This window comes from Mirounga angustirostris, unplaced genomic scaffold (genome assembly GCF_029215605.1).
Source record: "Mirounga angustirostris isolate CCGP_5_RB_7025 unplaced genomic scaffold, mMirAng1.0.hap1 SCAF_9, whole genome shotgun sequence".
NCBI lineage: Eukaryota > Metazoa > Chordata > Mammalia > Carnivora > Phocidae > Mirounga > Mirounga angustirostris.
The window spans coordinates 102,506,775-102,526,539 of NW_026991717.1; the positions used below are offsets into that span (position 1 = coordinate 102,506,775).

At 33.8% G+C, this 19,765-nt stretch overlaps 1 protein-coding gene across 2 annotated transcripts in view; it reads right to left on the minus strand.

Annotated features, from left to right (window-relative positions):
• Positions 1-6,831: 6,831 nt before the first annotated feature.
• Positions 6,832-19,765, minus strand: part of EXOC5 (exocyst complex component 5) — a 61,572-nt gene continuing 48,638 nt past the window's right edge. The window contains exons 14-18 of one of the 2 annotated variants that reach the window (XM_045900931.3): positions 18,691-18,811; positions 17,650-17,736; positions 14,433-14,541; positions 14,035-14,250; positions 6,832-13,385 (exon numbers count right to left, since the gene is read on the minus strand). In XM_045900931.3, the coding sequence (XP_045756887.1) occupies positions 13,197-13,385; positions 14,035-14,250; positions 14,433-14,541; positions 17,650-17,736; positions 18,691-18,811 (722 nt within the window). In that variant the 3' untranslated portion in view covers positions 6,832-13,196. Of the gene's footprint in view, positions 13,386-14,034; positions 14,300-14,432; positions 14,542-17,649; positions 17,737-18,690; positions 18,812-19,765 lie in introns of those variants that run through there. The other variant, XM_045900932.3, reaches the window with a different exon arrangement.

A 19,765-nucleotide genomic window follows, 5' to 3' on the forward strand; every position in this document is an offset into this window, starting at 1 on the left:
AATACCTCTGGGTCCACTTAATTTTAGTCTAGACTGTCCACCTCTTTCTGCTAGGATGCTGTTATTTTTCAGATTTTGCTTATTTTTCATCTAGCTGCTCCATCTCCGTTTATTTGCATGTTCTACACTGCTGGTGAAGATACTTCTGCTGATTAAATGGGTCTGTTGTGGTTTACAATAAGATGTATAGCCTTATTGATCTGGGAGGAGTTCCATTTTCCCTGGTTTGCAAGAATCAAGCCTGGACCACACATCGCATCAGCCACTGTGGTCCCTGCTTGTGCTGCTTTTTGCATTCAGTCCTCATTGACCACTGGTGTCAACGATATATTTGTAGACTCCACCCAAGAGGCCATGGGGTTATTGACCTCTCTAGCTACATTTCTTTGGTCTTACTGACAACCATAGCTATCCCAACAAGTAACCACAGAGCAGTTTGTTCTCATGGCCAATACAGACCTTATCTTGACCACTACTCTTTCAGACTCACTGATCTGTTTTCTCCTGAAAGGGATTATGCATCTAATTCCAATGAGTTTCAGAATAAACTTGCAAGCAAAGGACAGCTTAGGAATACATGCCAATAAACATGTTTCTAGTTGTATGTTTCTCCAAAATTTTCTCCCTTCTTCTATGATTATAAGTAAAAGGACAAAACACTGGATTTTTAAAAAAGTTTATTTACTTAGTTAAGTAATCTCTACACCCAACATGGGGCTTGAACTCACAACCCCGAGATCAAGAGTTGCATAGTCCCCCAACTGAGCCAGCCAGGTGCCCCCAAATGGTAGATTTTTAATATGAAAAAGATGTGCCTTGTATTGAAACTGCTGTTCTCCCAGAAGAGTCCTAGGAATAAGTTCAAATACAATTTAAATAAATTAAAAAAGAAATGTGCTGACCCTAAATAGAAAAAACCTATATAATATCACAGGACATAAAACGAGATAGAAAAGCATACCATCTTCTTGAATGGAAAGAACTTAATATTTTAAAAATACCAATTCTCCCTAAATTAGTATGCCAATATACTGCAGTTTCAAGTAGAATCTCAACAGACATAAAAATTGTCCTCTGCTTATACACATACTCCCTTGTCCCATCAGACTTCATTTGAGAAGCATAAGTTCAAATATAAAATCAAAAATTTCAAGATGTCAGCAGAACGTCAATCCAAGGGCATCCCTTCTGAGCATGGGCCATGTGCAACTGCAGATCACACACATACAAAGCTAACCCTGCCATCCTGACCTCCATATTTAAAATGGAAACTCTTCCCTGCCAAGTCTTCTTTTTCCCTATATCCTGATCTATTTTCTCCCCTAAACCACTTATCACCTTCTAATGTATTTTAGAATTTACTTATTAATTATATTGATTGAGAAAAATTATATTTGATTGGCTTCTGCTGCTAGAATGTAAGTTCCACAACAAATGGGGTTTTATTCACTGATACATCCCATGTGCCTAAAACAGTGCCTAGCGTATAGTAGGTGTTCAGTAAATATTTGACTTGAATGAATGATAAAATAAATCAAGTGCTAATAGGGCCTCTATCCTAGGCTAATAAAACTCTATGAGGTAGAGTTTTGTGGTGATTCCTCACTAGAAATGTGTTTTGTTAAACTTCTGAATTTGGGGCACCCTTCCACAAAAAGCAACGGAGACCCTGGGACTTCTCCACTCATACACTTGTATTGCTGCTCATTTGCAAATTTGTTAATTGGGTAAAAGTATCCTTAAAATGGGCCTTACGTGTCTTTACTGCCTGTCTTGGAATCTGGACCATGGACCAGGCTTTGGGTCTGGCCTAGCCCAGCATTTAGGCAACATTATCAACTGGCCAATGAATTCTTACCCACTGGCTTAAGTAAGAAAGGAAAGGCTCACTCTCCCAACTCTTCATGTTAATTTAGGTATTTCCAACCTCTGCTCACGCTATGAAGGGCCATATTAATGTCCAATCTGCATATTGAAGTATGAAAAATATTAATTTAAGGGTAAGAACAAGTTTGAAAAGTTATACCAATCAAAATCCATGGCTTGATTATTAACAGAGTTGAACTCTGAGCAGGATTATTGGGATTTTTCACTTTTTCAGTGTTCTGATTCATTCATTTTATAAATGATCTAGCTTTTGGGGGTTGCTGGATAGTTTGGATTCCTGGAGAAAATAAACCCATTATAATCTCAGATGGATATACCCTTTGTTTGGGGAAAATTATCCAAGATAAACTCTTCACCAGTTGATCTTGAAGAAACATGTGAGGTCATCAGAAGTCTAAATCCAGATGTTATAATCTGAGTAGCTGATTTTCTCAGAAATATAACATGGTAGAGTTAAGAGTTATGGGCACCAATGTCTCACTGCTATGTTTAATTGTTGCTCTACCTTTCCCTACCTGGGTAAATTTGCACTGGGTTTCTCTATGCCTTGACTCTTTCATCTATAAAATGATGACAGTATTAGCAGCTATTCACAGAGTTTTTGTGTAGATTGGATGTAAAATCATTAAAATAACATCTGGCACAAAGTAAATGCTTCATGAGTGTTAGCTATCATCATTAGTTTTGTTTAATAGCTGAATGTGGTTGGTGTTGGCTGTGCTGGGCTCCTGAAACATTGGAAAAATGCTTTCCTATATGTAGATTTAGGTAGATGACTCTCAGTGCTCCTGCGTGGTGGTATTAAAATGAACTGACTTGGGCTTTGAGAAATCCACTCTACTGTAACTGACCTTCTAGACCCTCTCTCAATCATTTTAAAGCAGAAAAATGAAAGGGCCTTGGAATTAGGAGTGTGGGAGGGGGACAGAAAGAACTTCTCTGGGTCTGGATTTGGAGAATGAAAGTTCTTGGGAGAGTTTTTTGATGGACATTAAATTGGCCTCAGCATCTGGGAGCCTGATAGAAACTCCACAGGGTCCCTGATATTGAATTTGGGGCTCATGAACCTCAGAAAAATCATGGCCAATGGTAGAGTAAATCACTTTTGGAGCTGTTCTTTGGTTATCCCCCAAGCATGCAGTAAAGCTGTATTAACACTACAACTTTAGGTTTGGGGGGAATTGAAGGTGTTGTGTTGGAATCGTTAGAATTTCAATATTTTTTAAAAATTGACCTTCTGTAGACCAAGCCAGGCAAGCAGCACACTACACTATACTTCTGGTTATACTACACTGTATATTTCTGACATGTTTGGAGTATTTATAGTACATACACATTATTTTAGAAATGAGAATAGAGAAAAAATATTATATATACACAGGTCTTAACCACCTATATGAAGGAAATACTATGGTGAGCCTTATCTTTTGAAGTCAGATGATGTTAATTATAGAACATGTAAATGATCCAATCATAGGAAGTCATCTATATACTTCCCAATTTAAACTTTCTAAAGGACTGACTTTGATGGGGAGGGAGGGAGACAGGTGTCATTCCATTTGAGTCTACCCAATATATCTATACACTAAAATGCTAAGAAAACTTTTTTTTTTTTGCCTAAAGTAAAAAACAAAAACTCAACAACTATACAATCATCAAATATTATTATTCAGATTTCAAAATCATTCCCCTATGTTTCAAAGCGAATGGAATTTTTTTATTCTGTTACAACTTCCAGTATTTCTGAAAAAATAGATTAAAGATAGTTTAAATTTTTTATATGACCTTAACCAAGTTCTCCTGGTGAAAGAATAGATGTTCTAGCACTCTTTGACTTTCCCTCTAAACCTATTTTTGCTAAGGTATATGATATTATACATTATTGTGTAAACTGATAATGTTAACATTCACCAAGATACATAAGCTAAGAATCTTGGAATCATCTTTGATTTCTTCTCTTCCTTGCCCTCCACATCCAATAAGCAACAATAGATAGGTCGTATTGGTTTAATCTTCCAAGTGTTTCCTGAATTCATCACCTCCTCTTCATTCCTGTGTGTCCCCTAGTTCAGGCCTTCACCTTCCAGGTTAAAGCAAGTAACCTCATTTCTGCTCTCTTCTCCCCTCTCATCCACTGCATACATTCCTATCAGTCATCTTTTTAGAGCTGTTCATGTCATTTACCTGCTTATTCATCAATGGTTGGTTCTGCCATCTTCATGATAAAGCAACAATTAACATAACATTTAAGATTCTTAATAAGCTAACCCTGACCCAAGTATTCCACCTTTACTTGCCTTTTTTTGATAGATTACACAGTGGGAACTCTATTCACAGTCTTCCCATTCAATGACTATACCAATGACTTGTGTGCTACACCCCTGAAAGTGTGAGCCACTTCTATCTGGAATGCCCCATCCCCTGAAATGTTCCTTGCCTTTTAAGGCTCAATTGAAATGTAACCTTCTTTTGGGGAATCTTCTTAGAGGTAATAAAACAAAGTGGTTACACAACTGGCTCTGGGAGCTTATGGGTACAGTTTGAATTCTGACTCTATTACTTTTTAGATACAAAACCTTGGTCAAGTTATCGAACTTCTCTGTGCCTCAGTTCCCTCATTTGTAACATGGGGATAATAATAGTATCTACCTTGCAGTGTGAGAATTAAGTGAAATAACAAATGTACTTATTAGCAAGGTGCTTGCTTTAGTAGGTATTTAATAAATAGTAATTTGAGAAGCTTTAATTACCTCCTCACCCCCTACCAGCCCACAAATTTGAAAACAGTTCCTCTGAGCTTCTGTAGCACCTGGTTCCATGCTACTATTACCGTACTTATTACAGAGCACTATGATTGGTTGCATACACTCTCTCACTAGGCTAGACTCTTGAGGGCAGGATCTTTTTATCTTAATATCCTTATCTTCTAATGCAGTACCTGGCAAAAACAGAATTTCAATGTTTATCAAATGAAGAATGAATGAATGAAGTGACCCCTCGGAGGATTGGAAACTCCTTTAAAAAGCTCATAGAAATCAGTGCGAATGAAAAACAATCACAAATATCTCTTCTCCCCACTTTACAACATTTGCACAAGGTCACAGAATTAGTAAGTGACAAAGCCAAGATGCACATCTGCCATTTGTCTGATCAAGAGCCTTAGCTATTAATCACAATGGTATTTGGTCATTGCATGCTGGTAGCATTAGGGGAGGAGGTGACTCTCACATATTCTCAGTTGGGCTCAGAGGTGACTTGTTGAGCTAATCTATTTCTGACATCACTATAAGCTCTTAATAGAATGCCTGCATCTTCTTGCATTTAGAATTAAAGAATTTTGGTAATCATAGACCTAACAAGGAAACTGAGAGTTGAGTAATTTGTCCATGCACAGCCTCCTATTTCACATGCAGTTCATTATAACATGTATTAAATTCATCCCAGATATTGACCCTTTTCTCACATAAAGTCTATCTTACTTAACATATATATTTTTTGGCCTGCTAAATGACAACTGTATGATCATTTTCCCTCTGAACTTTATTAGTAAAAATATCCTATTGGTATTCAGTCATCAATGGTCAAATTTGCATTCACACAATCAGTTTCTCTGATGTACTCTTATTAATTAGTAACTACTCACAGTAGGAAAAAAAAAACATATGACATGCACTTCAAATTTAATTCCTTCAAAATGAAAAGTGCCATGTTTTGGTATAAACATTTTAACCGTTCTCAATTTGACTTTACTAATTTGCTCACCACAGTAAAAGAAAACACACCAAAATATAATTGTTTCTGAGTGATAAAATTATGAGTAATTTTTATTTAGATTTTTTACATGTTTTCTGTAATGACCACTATCATTCCCCTTTGTCCTAAAGCCAAAGCTTTGGTGGTTGAATGGGGTGAGGAAACCCTCCAGAGTGGGAGAGGAGAGAAACCCAATATGGGGTACTGGAGCTCAAGTGGAGTGAGAAGGGTGTCACATAGGAGAGGGAGTATATGTGTGGGTAAGTTAAAAAAAATATGTGTGTGTGTATAAACACACATAAAACCCCCTAGCACTGTCCACTGAGAGGGAGTAGTGACAGTGAAATCTCAGCCATGATAAGCTCATCTCATGCACAAATCATGGCTTCTAAATACCAAGTCCCACTAAATGGTAGAGAAATGGCTGATTCTAGGGCTGGGCAAGGCAAGTACAAGATGAGTTTGAGAATCCTGTGTGCCTAAAAGTAAGGAAGTGCTTTAAAATATGATGGCAACATATCAAAAGGGCATAGGAGCCAACGTGAAGGGGCTTGCACTGGCTAAATGTGGAACAATTTGAGATTCAAAATAAACAACAGATTATAATCCATTGACTGGAAAACCATGAATTTATATTGGTATCAATAAATGGAAAATTTGATTAGCAGGATATATACATAGCTTCAACTACATCCCCCAAAAAATACTTAAAAGAAAAAAACAGTAACTTTATAGTGGAGCAGCCTGATAGGTAAACAAGTGATCAAAATGAACATCATCAGAAATGGGGCAAAATGAAATTGTGCACTACCTAACAGAATGCAATGAGAACAGACAGTTAGAATCTAATCATAAGGAAACAGGTAAATCCAAATTTAAAGACATTTTGCAAAATAACTGGCCTGTAATCTTACAAAAGTCGAGGGTAGCAGAAGTCAAGGAAAGGCTGAGGAACTGTTCCAGAGTGAAAGAAACAAGAGATACAGCAACCTAAGGCAACATGTGATTTTGAACTGTATCTTTATACAACATTATTGGGACAATTAATGAAAATTGGATAGGGTCTGAAGGAGTAATATGTGTTAATTTCCTAATTTTGATGGTTGTATTATGGTTACATGGGAAAACTCTTTCTTTGTGGAAATATAAAAGTACTGTAGGGTGATAGGGCATCATGACAGCAACTTACTCTCAAAGCGGAAAAATTTTATTTGTACAGTATTTACAACCTTTCTTTAAGTTTGAAATTGTTTCAAAATTTTTTCTTTAAAAAGCAGAATGCAGAAAACTAATCAAGAGATTATTCTTAAAGAGCTGATAAAGTAATTCAATGAGATATATAACTCCAAAAACATAATTTTAATGATGATGAACTTTGTCCAATTCCTGTGTCCACTGTGAACATACAAGTTCTTCAAAACTGTCTTAGTTTTATGTCATTAACTGACCCAGAAATTTTTCACATGACTTTCACAATCTTATTTAAACACACATACACACACACAAACACACATTCTTCCTATTAGGACAGTGATATGTTCATAGGTGCTATTCAGTAGAGAGAAACTATGTGAGTTCTATTTTTAAAATCAAACAAAAATGTAGGTATTATTATAAAAATAACTTCTCCCCCTTGTGGCAAAAAAGGAAAGTACATTTTACTGGAGACTCCTAATACAGAGGCACTTAGTATTACTCCTTATAAAGTATTTTCACATAATTTCATGTGAATCCTCTAAATAGCACACAGCATTTGCAAACAATATACTTAGAGGTAGTTTCACAGTTCTCTTTAGGTCAGCACTGTCCAGATTCCATTTAGACAATATTCTCTATAGCAAAAAGCTGCAGATTTGAAAGAACTGCCACAACAAAATACCAGAGTTCAAAGGAACCAAATCTACCCACAGTATAAAAGATTAAAATGATAGGCAGGTAAAAAGTGATGGTCTCACTTAAAGGTACCTGCTTATTTAAGATTACAGGGGCATCAAGAAGGCTTCCTACCTTTCCAAGTTTAATCTAAAAAATTTGAAAGTCCACCACTGGAGATTAATTCCTTGGAGTTGGTTCCATTCAATCTTCAGACTTAGAGTATTAGTACGAAGATACTCTGGAAGGGATAAGACATTTTCCTTCATTTAAGATTGCTAATAGTGAAAATAAAAGGAAGTCACTCATCTGAGCTGTAACTAAATGAAAGTTAACTTATTCACTGCAGATTCCTAGCCCTATTCTTAACCCTCCACACTTCTTCCTATTAAGTCACCAGTCACTGATAATTCTATGTTTTACTGACCTTCCCATGATTATAAAGTAATTTAAGTGGTTTTTCAAAGTAAACTTAATTCCAGTTTCAGACTTTTAAATTAAAAGTGGCTCAGTTGGATACTGTTTCTTCAACATAGTAATATAAATATTAGTATCTTGGCTAAAATGCATTATTGACAATTTTAATACATGTTGCACAGTACATATTAATATTGAAAAATACATGTTATCAGCAGCATAATGTTGACTATGTTCTAATCCATTCCACCTGCTCAAATATTAGTGCAAATAATTATATATTTGTAATGCATCATTGCTGTCTAGCACAAATCTATGCCTTCTGAATAAATGACTTTCCTCTGAGGTTGTTTGCTGTTTGGAGTATGATGTGCTATATTCATATTTAAATTGGCTTTGTACGGTGAGGCAGACTGCAACCATCTAAAACACTTAGAAAATGAACAAGTATGGTTAATTACTTTTCCCTCCCCCTAAAAGTGATATTTATCACAAGAACTGAAGTTTACTGTTACCACCCAAATAATACTGTTGATGTACACAGGGCCAAGTTTTAAAAAATATCAATCTTGTTAAGCCCAGGGTTATCAGCCTAACTGCTCCAAACCATCAATTAAAATTCTTACACTCTACTGTGTCAGGTTTCTCTCCCATATACACTTGAGGAGTTGTTTCTCCCCTAAATTTAGAAAGAGAAAGGACTGATCAGTGGTAAGAATAAAAGAGTTAAGGCAATTTTTAGAAGATTAAACATGCAATTTTTGATTACATGAAAATGGCTATCTATTGCTAATACACTGAGTACGTTTTCCCTATATTTTCACTCCAACATTAGTCATTAAAAACTACCAAATGCATTAAATAATTAACAGAATTGGCAAACTTATGACATTAAAATAGTCTGTTTTTGAAGGCAGAAATACTGACTTCCTCGTATTTTCCAAGCTAGAGTTGTCATTTACTTCTGTTATAAAATGATACAAAATTATTAAGCATAGTACTATAATTATGTAAAATAATACTCACTAAAGAGAACTTTTTGATAGAATGATTTCTATTAAATACAAACAATATTAAATTAAAATTTCATGACCACTTATAAAATTTTAAAAACCAAATTTAAAAAGTATGATTATACACTGGGCACATTAAAAAATCCAACAGTAAATTAGATACTGATCCTGTGTATCAACTTCATAGTCTAAACATTACAGTGAGAACCAAACATTGGATGAGAAGAGAATTAGATTAAGCAAAAACTAATGAGCCTATCAAAACAAAGGACCTATTTAAACGTTCAACAAGGAGACTGTACAGAACATAAACAGTGAGTGAGAAAGACTTAAGTTTCAATCTGAGCCTTTTATTAGCTATAGACCTTGAGTAGGTCTACTTAACGTTTTTGTGGCTTAGATGTTTCATCTGTCAAATGAAGGTAACAGTACCCAACTCCTAAGGCTGCTTTGGAATCTAATGAGATCATGTATACAAATCAAATGATTAGCATAGTGCATGGGACTTGAGTAGATAAATGTAGCTATAATTATTTTTATTATGCATCAAAATTTAAAAATTGCTGTTTTTACTTTAGGTAGAATTATTTACTCTAACAACATGGACTGGTCTTTTCCTCCAAAGTACACAATGTATTTTAGAACCGAGTTTCTCAAGCAGAGAGAAGTACTAAAGGAATTGAATATAGTTAAACTAATCGTATAAAAGCATAAAGTGCTTTTGATATCAAATTTTCCAAAAGAAATCGGAAATATTCAGTACACTTCTAGGAAACTACACTTCTGAGTCAGAGTAATATATGGGTAATATGCAGCATAATTTCATATTAAAAAAAATTAAATTCCCAGAGGTGAGTTTTTTAAGTCTACGACAAAGTATGCACTGAGTGAACTTTGCTTATTCTCATAAAACAGTTGTTCAAGCATGCCTTAGCCACTACCTTATAAACATGACCACCTTAAAAGGTTTTGTGGCATTTCAGGAACCAAATCTCTTTATCTGGGTACTTGTAAATATTCACCATCATAGATGAAATAAAGGCATTTTAGGGAAGCAGTAAATTCTCCACTTTGAGTCAATCTGGTAATTCAGTTATTTCACCGTTAAGTCAGAAGGCTGCTATTCAGATAGTGAAATATTTAAAGTGAAAGAGGAAAGAAAATCATTTAAATATATAAGTTAACATACTTAGCAGCCCTTTTTTAAAATGGGAAGGTGCTAGGGACTTGCAACCATGGTGATGCTCAAAATGAGGCTAAATACTTGTCTTGAAATAGGCAGATAGTCAACTATATCTAAAGATCCATCCAAGCGTTATTTAATAATTCTTCATAAGGACTATTTATCTACTCTGGTTGACTGTCATTTTCAATATCATAACTTACATATGCTAGACTTCCTTCTTAAACTTGTGTTCTGTATTTCACTTTCTGTACCATTTTATGCAAACATAATATACTCAAGTTGAAGAAAAATAATTTGCAGGGTTTTGGAGCCTATTTTCAACTTCAAAACATTACCTAAATATTGCCTGTTAGCTCATGTGGAACTGCAGAAAACTGTAAGATTCTCCTTATTCAATGTTGGCTAAAGTTACTAATATACAAAGTTGCATTATTGCGGGGCGCCTGGGTGGCTCAGTCGTTAAGCCTCTGCCTTCGGCTCAGGTCATGATCCCGGGGTCCTGGGATCGAGCCCCGCATCGGACTTCCTGCTCGGCGGGAAGTCTGCTTCTCCCTCTCCCACTCCCCCTGCCTGTGTTCCCTCTCTCACTGTGTCTCTCTCTGTAAAATAAATAAATAAAATCTTTAAAAAAAAAAAAGTTCCACTATTGCTACCTAAAATTTTACCATGTGCACATGAAAAACACCTTACTTATTGATCATCTCTTTTGAGTCATAAATTGTGGACAAAATTTTATAGTGGCCACAAATATACAAAATATTTTAAAAACTGGAATACAAAGAATGCAAGTAATGCATAGGGGTTTATACAACAATTTTTTTTTTCTTAGAGTAAGATAATCAGTTTAGGTTAAATTTCTAATCTTAGTTATATCTTTCTCCAAAAAAAAGGAAGTGAGAAGACCTATGCTATAAAAAATAAAGAACATCTTGAAAACTTAAATAGAAATAATTTTTAAAATTAAGTACACATATCCTAAAGATGTAAAAATGGAGTGAAATAAAAAAACAATTGCAGGGAATTTGTTTATTAAACATTAATATTAACACTTCTAAGTTAAGTATTCACTTAAGAGTTTTCTTTGTCACTGCCTTGGTCAATGGACATAATGGAAAATATTGCACAAAACTCAAGCATGGAAATAATAATTAACAAAATATCTAAGCAACATGTATATGCTTTACATTTTAAAAATTAGTCCAAACAAAATAATTTGAAGCACTTCTCTGATTTGGAAGTCTTAAAATGTTCTCTCATGTTTTATTTAAGATTTTTTTCTTTTTCTTTTCTTTTTTTTTTTTTTTTTTTTTTACAAATTGACACTGTGTACAAAGAGTTCAAATGGCCAGTAAAACTACTGCTTTAAAACTGTTGGCTTTCAGTAACAGAGGTATAATTTGAATTCACATCAGAGCTTTCTAAAATGGCAATAGTACAAGCATATGACTTTCTCTAGTATCCAAAATCTGTTCTGGCTTCCCTTGGCTAAGGAATAGAAAACTAGACAGCCTTCTAAAACTGCCACGATTTACTAAAATGCTTTGATAAAAGTGGGCATACTTCGTTTCTCTTCCTTACCTTGATAACACTGGGCTAAACAGAAAATGAAGAATATTCTGTCAATAGTAATTTAAACAGTAGCTAGCATTGGACGTGGAAATTTTGGTAAAATTGATGACCATTCAGAAACATAGTCTTAAAAGAAAAGTAGTTTGCCAAAATTAGGCCAAAAAGGCTACAAGGCTACATTAAAGGAAAAAAAATGCCAAGAATGAGCTGAACATTAAACTTTATCTGTTCCTAGAAGATTATGAACACCACAAAGGAAGTTGAAACATTACATATAGATAAGAATGAATTCTTGCAGAGCAAGTTTATAGAAATTGTAGAGTAATAGCCTTTCTAAATTTCCACTTGATGTTTAAAATTTTATAAGTGATTTATTATGTCACCATATTAAGCCAATTCAATTAACTCCAATCAGTAAGAACTGCTTCAGAAATGCCTTGAAAAAGATGACAGAAACTATAGATTTGAAAAGCAACCAGTTTTTACAAAGCTCATCTCCAGACTTAGAATATATAATGCTATCTATCAATTCCTGATTCCCCTTAAAATGTATTACTTATGTTTAGCCATCCCATCTTATTCCAGTTTAGCATTAAGAAAGAAATCTTAAAGGACTGCATTGTTGCTAAACACTGTCAATATTTCTCATATTCACCATTTAGACTAAACCTCATTTTACTTCCCTTGTAATATTAAAATAATGAATAAATGTGGTCCTTTAGTTAAGGTCCTCCACCTTATCTTAAGTGAAATATAAAATAAGGTAGACTTACTAATTTCTTGCTAGCATTGGCTTAAAATCTGTTTACGAAATAAGAAATAGTAAACTTTAAGTTTTTTTACCCAGAAAGCAGATGTATTCTGATCCACTCCTAATATCTACATAAAACATTTCATCATTTTAGTTTAGTTTGTAACATTTTTCTTGGAATATTATTGTTGTACCTCAGGAAAAAAGCCAATTAACCAACTACAGAAATTATGCTCAATTATTAACCTTTTGAAAGAGGCAAAAGTTCTCTAGGAAAACCTAAAATAACTTGTCTAACAATTATCAAGTGCTGAAAAGGTCATTAAAAATTGGTAAATAATAAATGCAGTTTTGCTCTATTTTACCATTAATGCAAAATAGGATGGTGAAATTTTCCAATAGAATATGTTAAAGAATATCAACTGGAACACTGATAACATCTCATTTGTCTTCTGACACCAACATTTTCCAGGATGAAAACAGTGACATGTAGGTTCACAGAATTTGAAATTTAGAATTTGAAATTTATAAGTTCAAGAATGGAATTAAAATTCAACTTAAGGGGAAAAAGCAAAATATGGCTAGTAGTGTCCAAATTTCAAATAAAATCTCAAGGGTAAGTATGGCTGCTGTTTCTCCAAACAGTCATTTTTCCATAAAATGTTGGCTGTGTCATTAAGAAATCTCCTGTGCTTTCCATCAACCAAGGCCTGCTGAAGTACAACATGTTTCCCTTGTAAATTCAACCTCAGCTGAAATGTCGAGCAAGGCGGGCAGATCTATAGTCAGCACGAAGTTGTACAAAGGAGTGAAGAATGTTCTTGTCCAGATTAGCAAGTTGTTCTCCTGAGCAGACTTGCTTTAAATTATCTGGGGCAACTACCAGAAGATTGCAAAGTGCATGCAGAGTATCAAAGAGCTGTAATACCAGTGGAATCTGAATTGAAATAAGAGGAGAAAAAAAAAATAACATTGAAACAAAACAATTTCTAGTTTTACAATTAGTTTCTCATTTATATATTATTCTCATTTATATACTATTAAGACTTACTAATGTGGGAGAATTCAATATTAAAAATTGTAAAAGCTCCTGAAAGTGTCAAAACTCAAATATTTCAGACATTACATAAACTTGATATAATCTTTTTAGGTGAAAAGGTCCATGTCAATTTCCTTCAATAGTAACAGTCATTTATACTTCTGTGGATTAGAATTAGTTACCATTAATTTAGCACTTTTCTTAAATAATTTAAGCCTTAAGGGATTTCAGAGAGATGTACACGAAGAAAGAACGTATTTTCCTGATGTGTGATATATACAGCATCAGTTATGAAAGTCAACAATGTCATTTGGACTGTCGAATTGAAATATGGCCTTGTCTAAAATACAGCACAGAGCAAAAATGTATTTTGACTGAAAATATGATTAGAACAATACTTTTTTAGTTAGGAAATGTTAGATCTGTCTCACTATAATATCAGCAAGTTTTAAACTTTTCGGTAGTGATTGTAAGTCAGCATGCGTTTTTAATGGTCTGACTTATGTTCTTGAGCCTATTTACAAGTTTTATATTTGTGAATACATACCTTGAAGTCTTTGGCACACTTCCTATATTCAGCTACATCACAAATTGCTAACATGCCACCCATACAACTGTAGGAATATTGTTGAAGATGCTCATAAATAAGTCGATGAAAACGTACTCCAAGTTCCATCAAAACTGTATCCACATTCTTCCCATCCATGGAATTTTTAATCTTTTCCACTTGCTTTCTTACATAAGCACAGACTTTAACACAGGCCTGTAAAATTTTTTCTACACTTATTACATAGAAATGTGTATCAGTTTAGCTAAGGAGAAAATACATATAGTATCTCATTAATTTCTAAGTATAAAAGAAAAAAACTTAGAGCACAGTAAGATACACCAATGAAAATGTTAAGCATAGTAGATATTACTAGTATATTGATTTATTTTACTCACGTTAGTATACTGAATCAAAACATTGTTTTCATCCTCTGGCTTAAAATCTGTTTTCTTTTGTTCTGCAGCCAAGATATGCTTCATCTGTCCAATCATACAATTTAAGGTCCTAGAGAATTAAGAACACCATATATTTGACCCATTTATTTTAAATTTACTTTAATTTATATTATTTATACTAAATTGAAATTATTTAATTTCAGAGCACCACAAAATTATTTACTATTGGTAGACTTTAGATTTTAGAAAAAATAAATTCTAGGTCTTGCTATCAATGAACTCTTGGTTTTATTAGCTTCCTGTTCTTGCCCAATACTTTATTTAAGGTAATCTTAAAGATCTTAGAAACCTGTCACTAACTTACTTCCTTAACAACCATATACAGAGACTGGTTAGAAAGAGGGGAAGATAGAGGGTTAAGACAAATGGCCAACATTTGGAAGAATTAGTGAGATGAATAGGAGTTCCACAGTCTAAGGGCAAGCAGGAAGCTGAACAAATGGTACTAAAGACTCAGTTGAGAAATGAGAACATGGGTTTGTAGCGGCACCAATAATGTTCAAGTTATATGCTATTCTCCAACAGCAATCAGCCACCCAGTTATGGGAATAAGAGACTGCACTGCTCCAAAACCTTGGATCTGTAAGATAGTTAAGGTTAACGGAAACAGATTTTAGGGTAATTATAAGGGGCTAATTTAAGAGATGGATCAAACAACCTAAGCATAATAATGAATAAAGAAAAGGATAGAAGATTGGCAAAAGATAAATATATTAAGGGCCAGAGTTCCTGCTGAGGTCAGAAGGTTATGGAATTGGAAGAACAGGAGGTTGTGAGCAATGAGTGGGATATTCAAGTTTCAAGTTTTTGTTATCAATGATAATGAGGTCTAGTAGGATATGAGAGTAGGTAGCTAAAATGAAGACGAGGAAGAAAATGAATGGGTCACACACATGGAAGTAGAAATAACCTAAGATTTAAGTTTAAAAGAAAAACTGTAAGCCAGATGCCCAAATCCTCAATTAATGTAGGAGACTAACATAAATGATTGAGAGACAACAGCAATAGGAAGAGATGATGTGGGTTTCAAAGGCAAAAGGGTTCCGACCTAACACCTACAGATGGATACTGGTCTGAAAATATCAGAGAAGAGATCAGGTGAATGCTCTGCTCACCTCTTGGCCCCATGGTACATGGGTAAAAAAATCAGAAGTTCACATTCATGAGACCACTACAGGATACTGTGCTTTCAATTAATCAACTAGTGCAAAGACTCTGAGATTAAGGCTTATACAGAATGACATTAAGAAGACACCAAGGAAATACATCTTTCCTATATCTCTGAAAGTTTAATATATCCAACCTCCCTATGTCCCAAATATGATTTTCAGGCATTCTGAGGTAAAGCAAGAAGAAACAAATTAAGTTAATAGGAGAGATTTAGGTTAGGAAAATACATACTTCTTGAAGTGATGATTATAATGTGTACAATATATCATACACATTGTAATTATATTAAATGAAATTATATATGGTTCTCATATGGTCCTGACTAAAAACAAAAGGGAGAGACCAGTTTTAGGATTATTCTAAGCATATAATTCAGTAAATTAGTCTCAGTAATTAATTTTATAATACCCTATTTTTCCTAGTTTTATTCTTCAATTTTATTTTTCTTACCTTCATTATCATATACTCAGTAGTAATTCTTGATCTTAGTGAGAAGATAATTGGGAGGTGAGCTGCAAGTTTGATACTGATAAAGTAAAAATTTCTTAATTTTTTGTAAATTAGAGTAGATTCCAGGCTATCCTTATACAGCACTGAAACTAACCTGCATTCAAATATGCTTTCTTAAACAGAAGAGAAAGGAACAGAATTACAGTAAGAGAAAAAGATATGCCCAAATCTAGTAGCATGGGCTTTAGAATTTGAGTTCCAGCTCTACCACCATTAACTGTGTTATCTTAGCACATTACATAATTTCTTTAAGCCTCCATTTCCTCATCTGTAGAACAGAAACAGTATTTCCTACCTAATAAATAAAATAATACAGGTAAAGGTCCTTGCACTGTGCCTAGCGCACACCAAATGCTTGATAAGTGGTAACTATCATCATCATCAATATATGCCCACCACGTCATCTCAAGAAAAGAGACCCACTGCTCTATACTATTAATAGGTAATTAACTACAAAAAGTTATAAAAATTTTTGAATGCAGTCTGTATTCACTTAATGGAATTCACTTACAGAAAACAAGTATATTTATTTAAAGCATTTCAGATATAAGCCTAAAAATTCAAATGAAAATAAAATCCTCTATGTTACATATCACTTTTAAGGAGTCTGGAGAGAGGGAAAGAAAGAGGAGGAGGAGGAGAAAGTGGTGGCCTACAAAAATGGCTTTTCAATTGAATCTAGTTTAAAAGCATACCTAAACATACTGAAAACCTTTTCATGCTGCATTTATAACGGTGTTTTTACAATTTAAAAAATATGAGAGAAAAGGAGGGGCGACTGGCTGGCTCAGTCAGTGGAGAGTGTGACTCTTGGTATCAGGGTTGTGTTTGAGTCCCACATTGGTATCAGGGTTGTGTTTGGTATCAGGGTTGTGTTTGAGTCCCACTCTTGGTATCAGGGTTGTGTTTGAGTCCCACTCTTGGTATCAGGGTTGTGTTTGAGTCCCACGTTGGTATCAGGTTGTGTTTGAGTCCCACTTTAAAATAAAAACTTTAGGGACACCTGGGTGGCTCAGTCGGTTGGGCGTCTGCCTTTGGCTCAGGTCATGATCCCAGGGTCCTGGGATCAAGCAGGAAGCCTGCTTCTCCCTCTCCCTCTGCCCACTGCTCTGCCTACTTGTCCTTTCTCTCTCTCTGTCAAATAAATAAATAAATAATCTTAAAAAAAAAATTAATTAATTAAAAAATAAATAAATAAAATAAAATCTTTAAAGGGGTGCCTGGGTGGTTCAGTTGGTTATACATCCGACTCTTGATTTCGGCTCAGGTCATGATCTCAGAGTCATAAGACTGAGCCCCGTGTCTGGCTCTGCGCTGAGCAGGGAGTCTGCTTGAGATTCTCTCTCTCTCTCCTGCTGCCCCTTCCCCCAGTGCTCTTTCTCTCCAAAATAAATAAATAAATCTTAAAAAAAAATCTTAAAAAGTAAATAAATTAAACATAAAAAATATAAGAGAAAAGGTAAAACTAACAACTTGCCTATCAATGCCAGTATCCAATTTCATCTCCATTTGTTCAATTATTTCTTTTTTCTTCTGAAGGCATTCAGATAACTTAGGAGAAGAGCTATTGAATGTTTAAAGGGAAAAAAAATCACATTAGTAGCCTTATAAAAATTTTTCATAAGCACATGTATATTGTTATAAACATTTATACATACACATATATTATTTTACTTTGCTCACAAATCCAAGAAGCACATAAGTAGTAATTACTATACCCAATTCAATACTAGGAAATTATGTTGTATTACTATGCCCAATAGTCACACTAGGAAAAATTAACCAGTTAAACGAGAAGGAAGAGGAAGATTTAGATTTGTTACTTTCATCTAAGAGAAGATATCCCTTAAGAATATAAATATATGTGATTTTGCAATTTGGGGATTATTTGGTAAACAAAAACAAACACCAAAGGATATCACCAGAGTCTTAAGAATATAATAAATTATACTAATTAAAATTTGGAGACTAAGAGCCAATCCAGCTGTATTTAGCTTTCCTATATTATAAAAACAAATTTGACAATCATATTTGCCTTCTGAATGCCATCTAAATGTCAAAAACACCTAAACTATTAAGGAATCTGCAACCCTAATAGTTATGTGAATTCTGTGCTATGTGGCATTACAGCTCTTAAAATAGTGCATTTCCTTTTAAAGTGTGATTCAGGGATCACAAGTGATCTTTATCTTTGAGACTGTTTTTGAATTAATTTCTTGGCATATCAATGTGTACAATAAAATGTTTAAAATTTTATCTTTTATTTTTCTTTTTAAAAAATATTTTTCCTTTTTAATAACAGTATACACACAATTTTATAAGGCATGTTCACGTATATTCTACCTTATTTAATCCTCACATACTTTAAAAGTTCACATAAATTGAGATATAAACCAAATCTTATTTAATGCCTTATTAAAATCTGTCCTATTAATCTTATAAAATTTTTGTTGTGTATCTTTAAACATAGAGCATTATAATAGTCACTGAAATACCAAAAAAAATCAATTTGACTAACCTTATTAGTGGCATAAGGTGATCATTAAACTGCTTGTCAAAAAGATGAAAAATAGTATTGGCCTGTTGCACAACATCCAAAAAATAGAGATTTGCATTCCTAGAATCTGAAGAAGGAATTCCTAAAATTGGAAGGCATGTACATATTAGAATCATACTTGAAGAAATTCATCTTGGCAACAGAAAAAAGAACACGGTATCATGAATAAAAGTCACTGCTATTTTAATAAATTAGCAATGATTTTTGTGGACAGAAGAGTAAAATTAAGTTTAGTAACTTAATAAAATGAATAAAATTTTTACATGAAAATTTTCACCATCTACTCAGTCTTCATTATTTGCTGAGATAAACCAAAAATTAAATCAATAAATGAATCATCTTGGACTGTATCTTCTTTCCTTTCCCACTCTCATGCCCAGTGGTTCCACATGAGCCATGCATACACTTCCACCATTTTTCTTATAACAAGGCCTCATTATCTCTGGTAACAGTTAAAATAATTTTTTATTAGTTTCCTGGGTTCAAATCACTTTATCTTTTCTGCTATATATTGTTGCCAGAGTAACATACTTAAACTTACACATTTCACTCATCTTGCTCTCCATTATTTCCTCAAAAATATTCAAAGTCTCCTCACTGTCTAAAATTCATGGCATTCAAGCGACTCAACATGCTGACTCCAAAAAAGAGAGCTGACCTATCCAGACTTCAGTTTCCTCTTTTTTGTAGAAGAGCAGTCCATTCTAACCTTAGATGTTTGTGTTTCTAGCTAAAATGAAAAGGTATAATGGGCTAGGGAAAATATTCACATATGAGAAAATAAAATTAATAGCTAGAATTCTTTATAGGATGATGATTTTTTTCAAAGTTTTAAAAATGAAAGCAAAGGTGTTTCATTTTCCCATAAAAGACAAAATCACCAACTGGTAAGAAAATTAAAGGCTCCAACACAAACTTACAAAAGAAAAAAATAAAGTCAATGCACATGTGGAAAATCCTTACTATTAATCAAAGTTATTAAAATTAAGGTAATATTTATGTATATTTTTAACCACTAAATTAAAGTTTTTAAAAG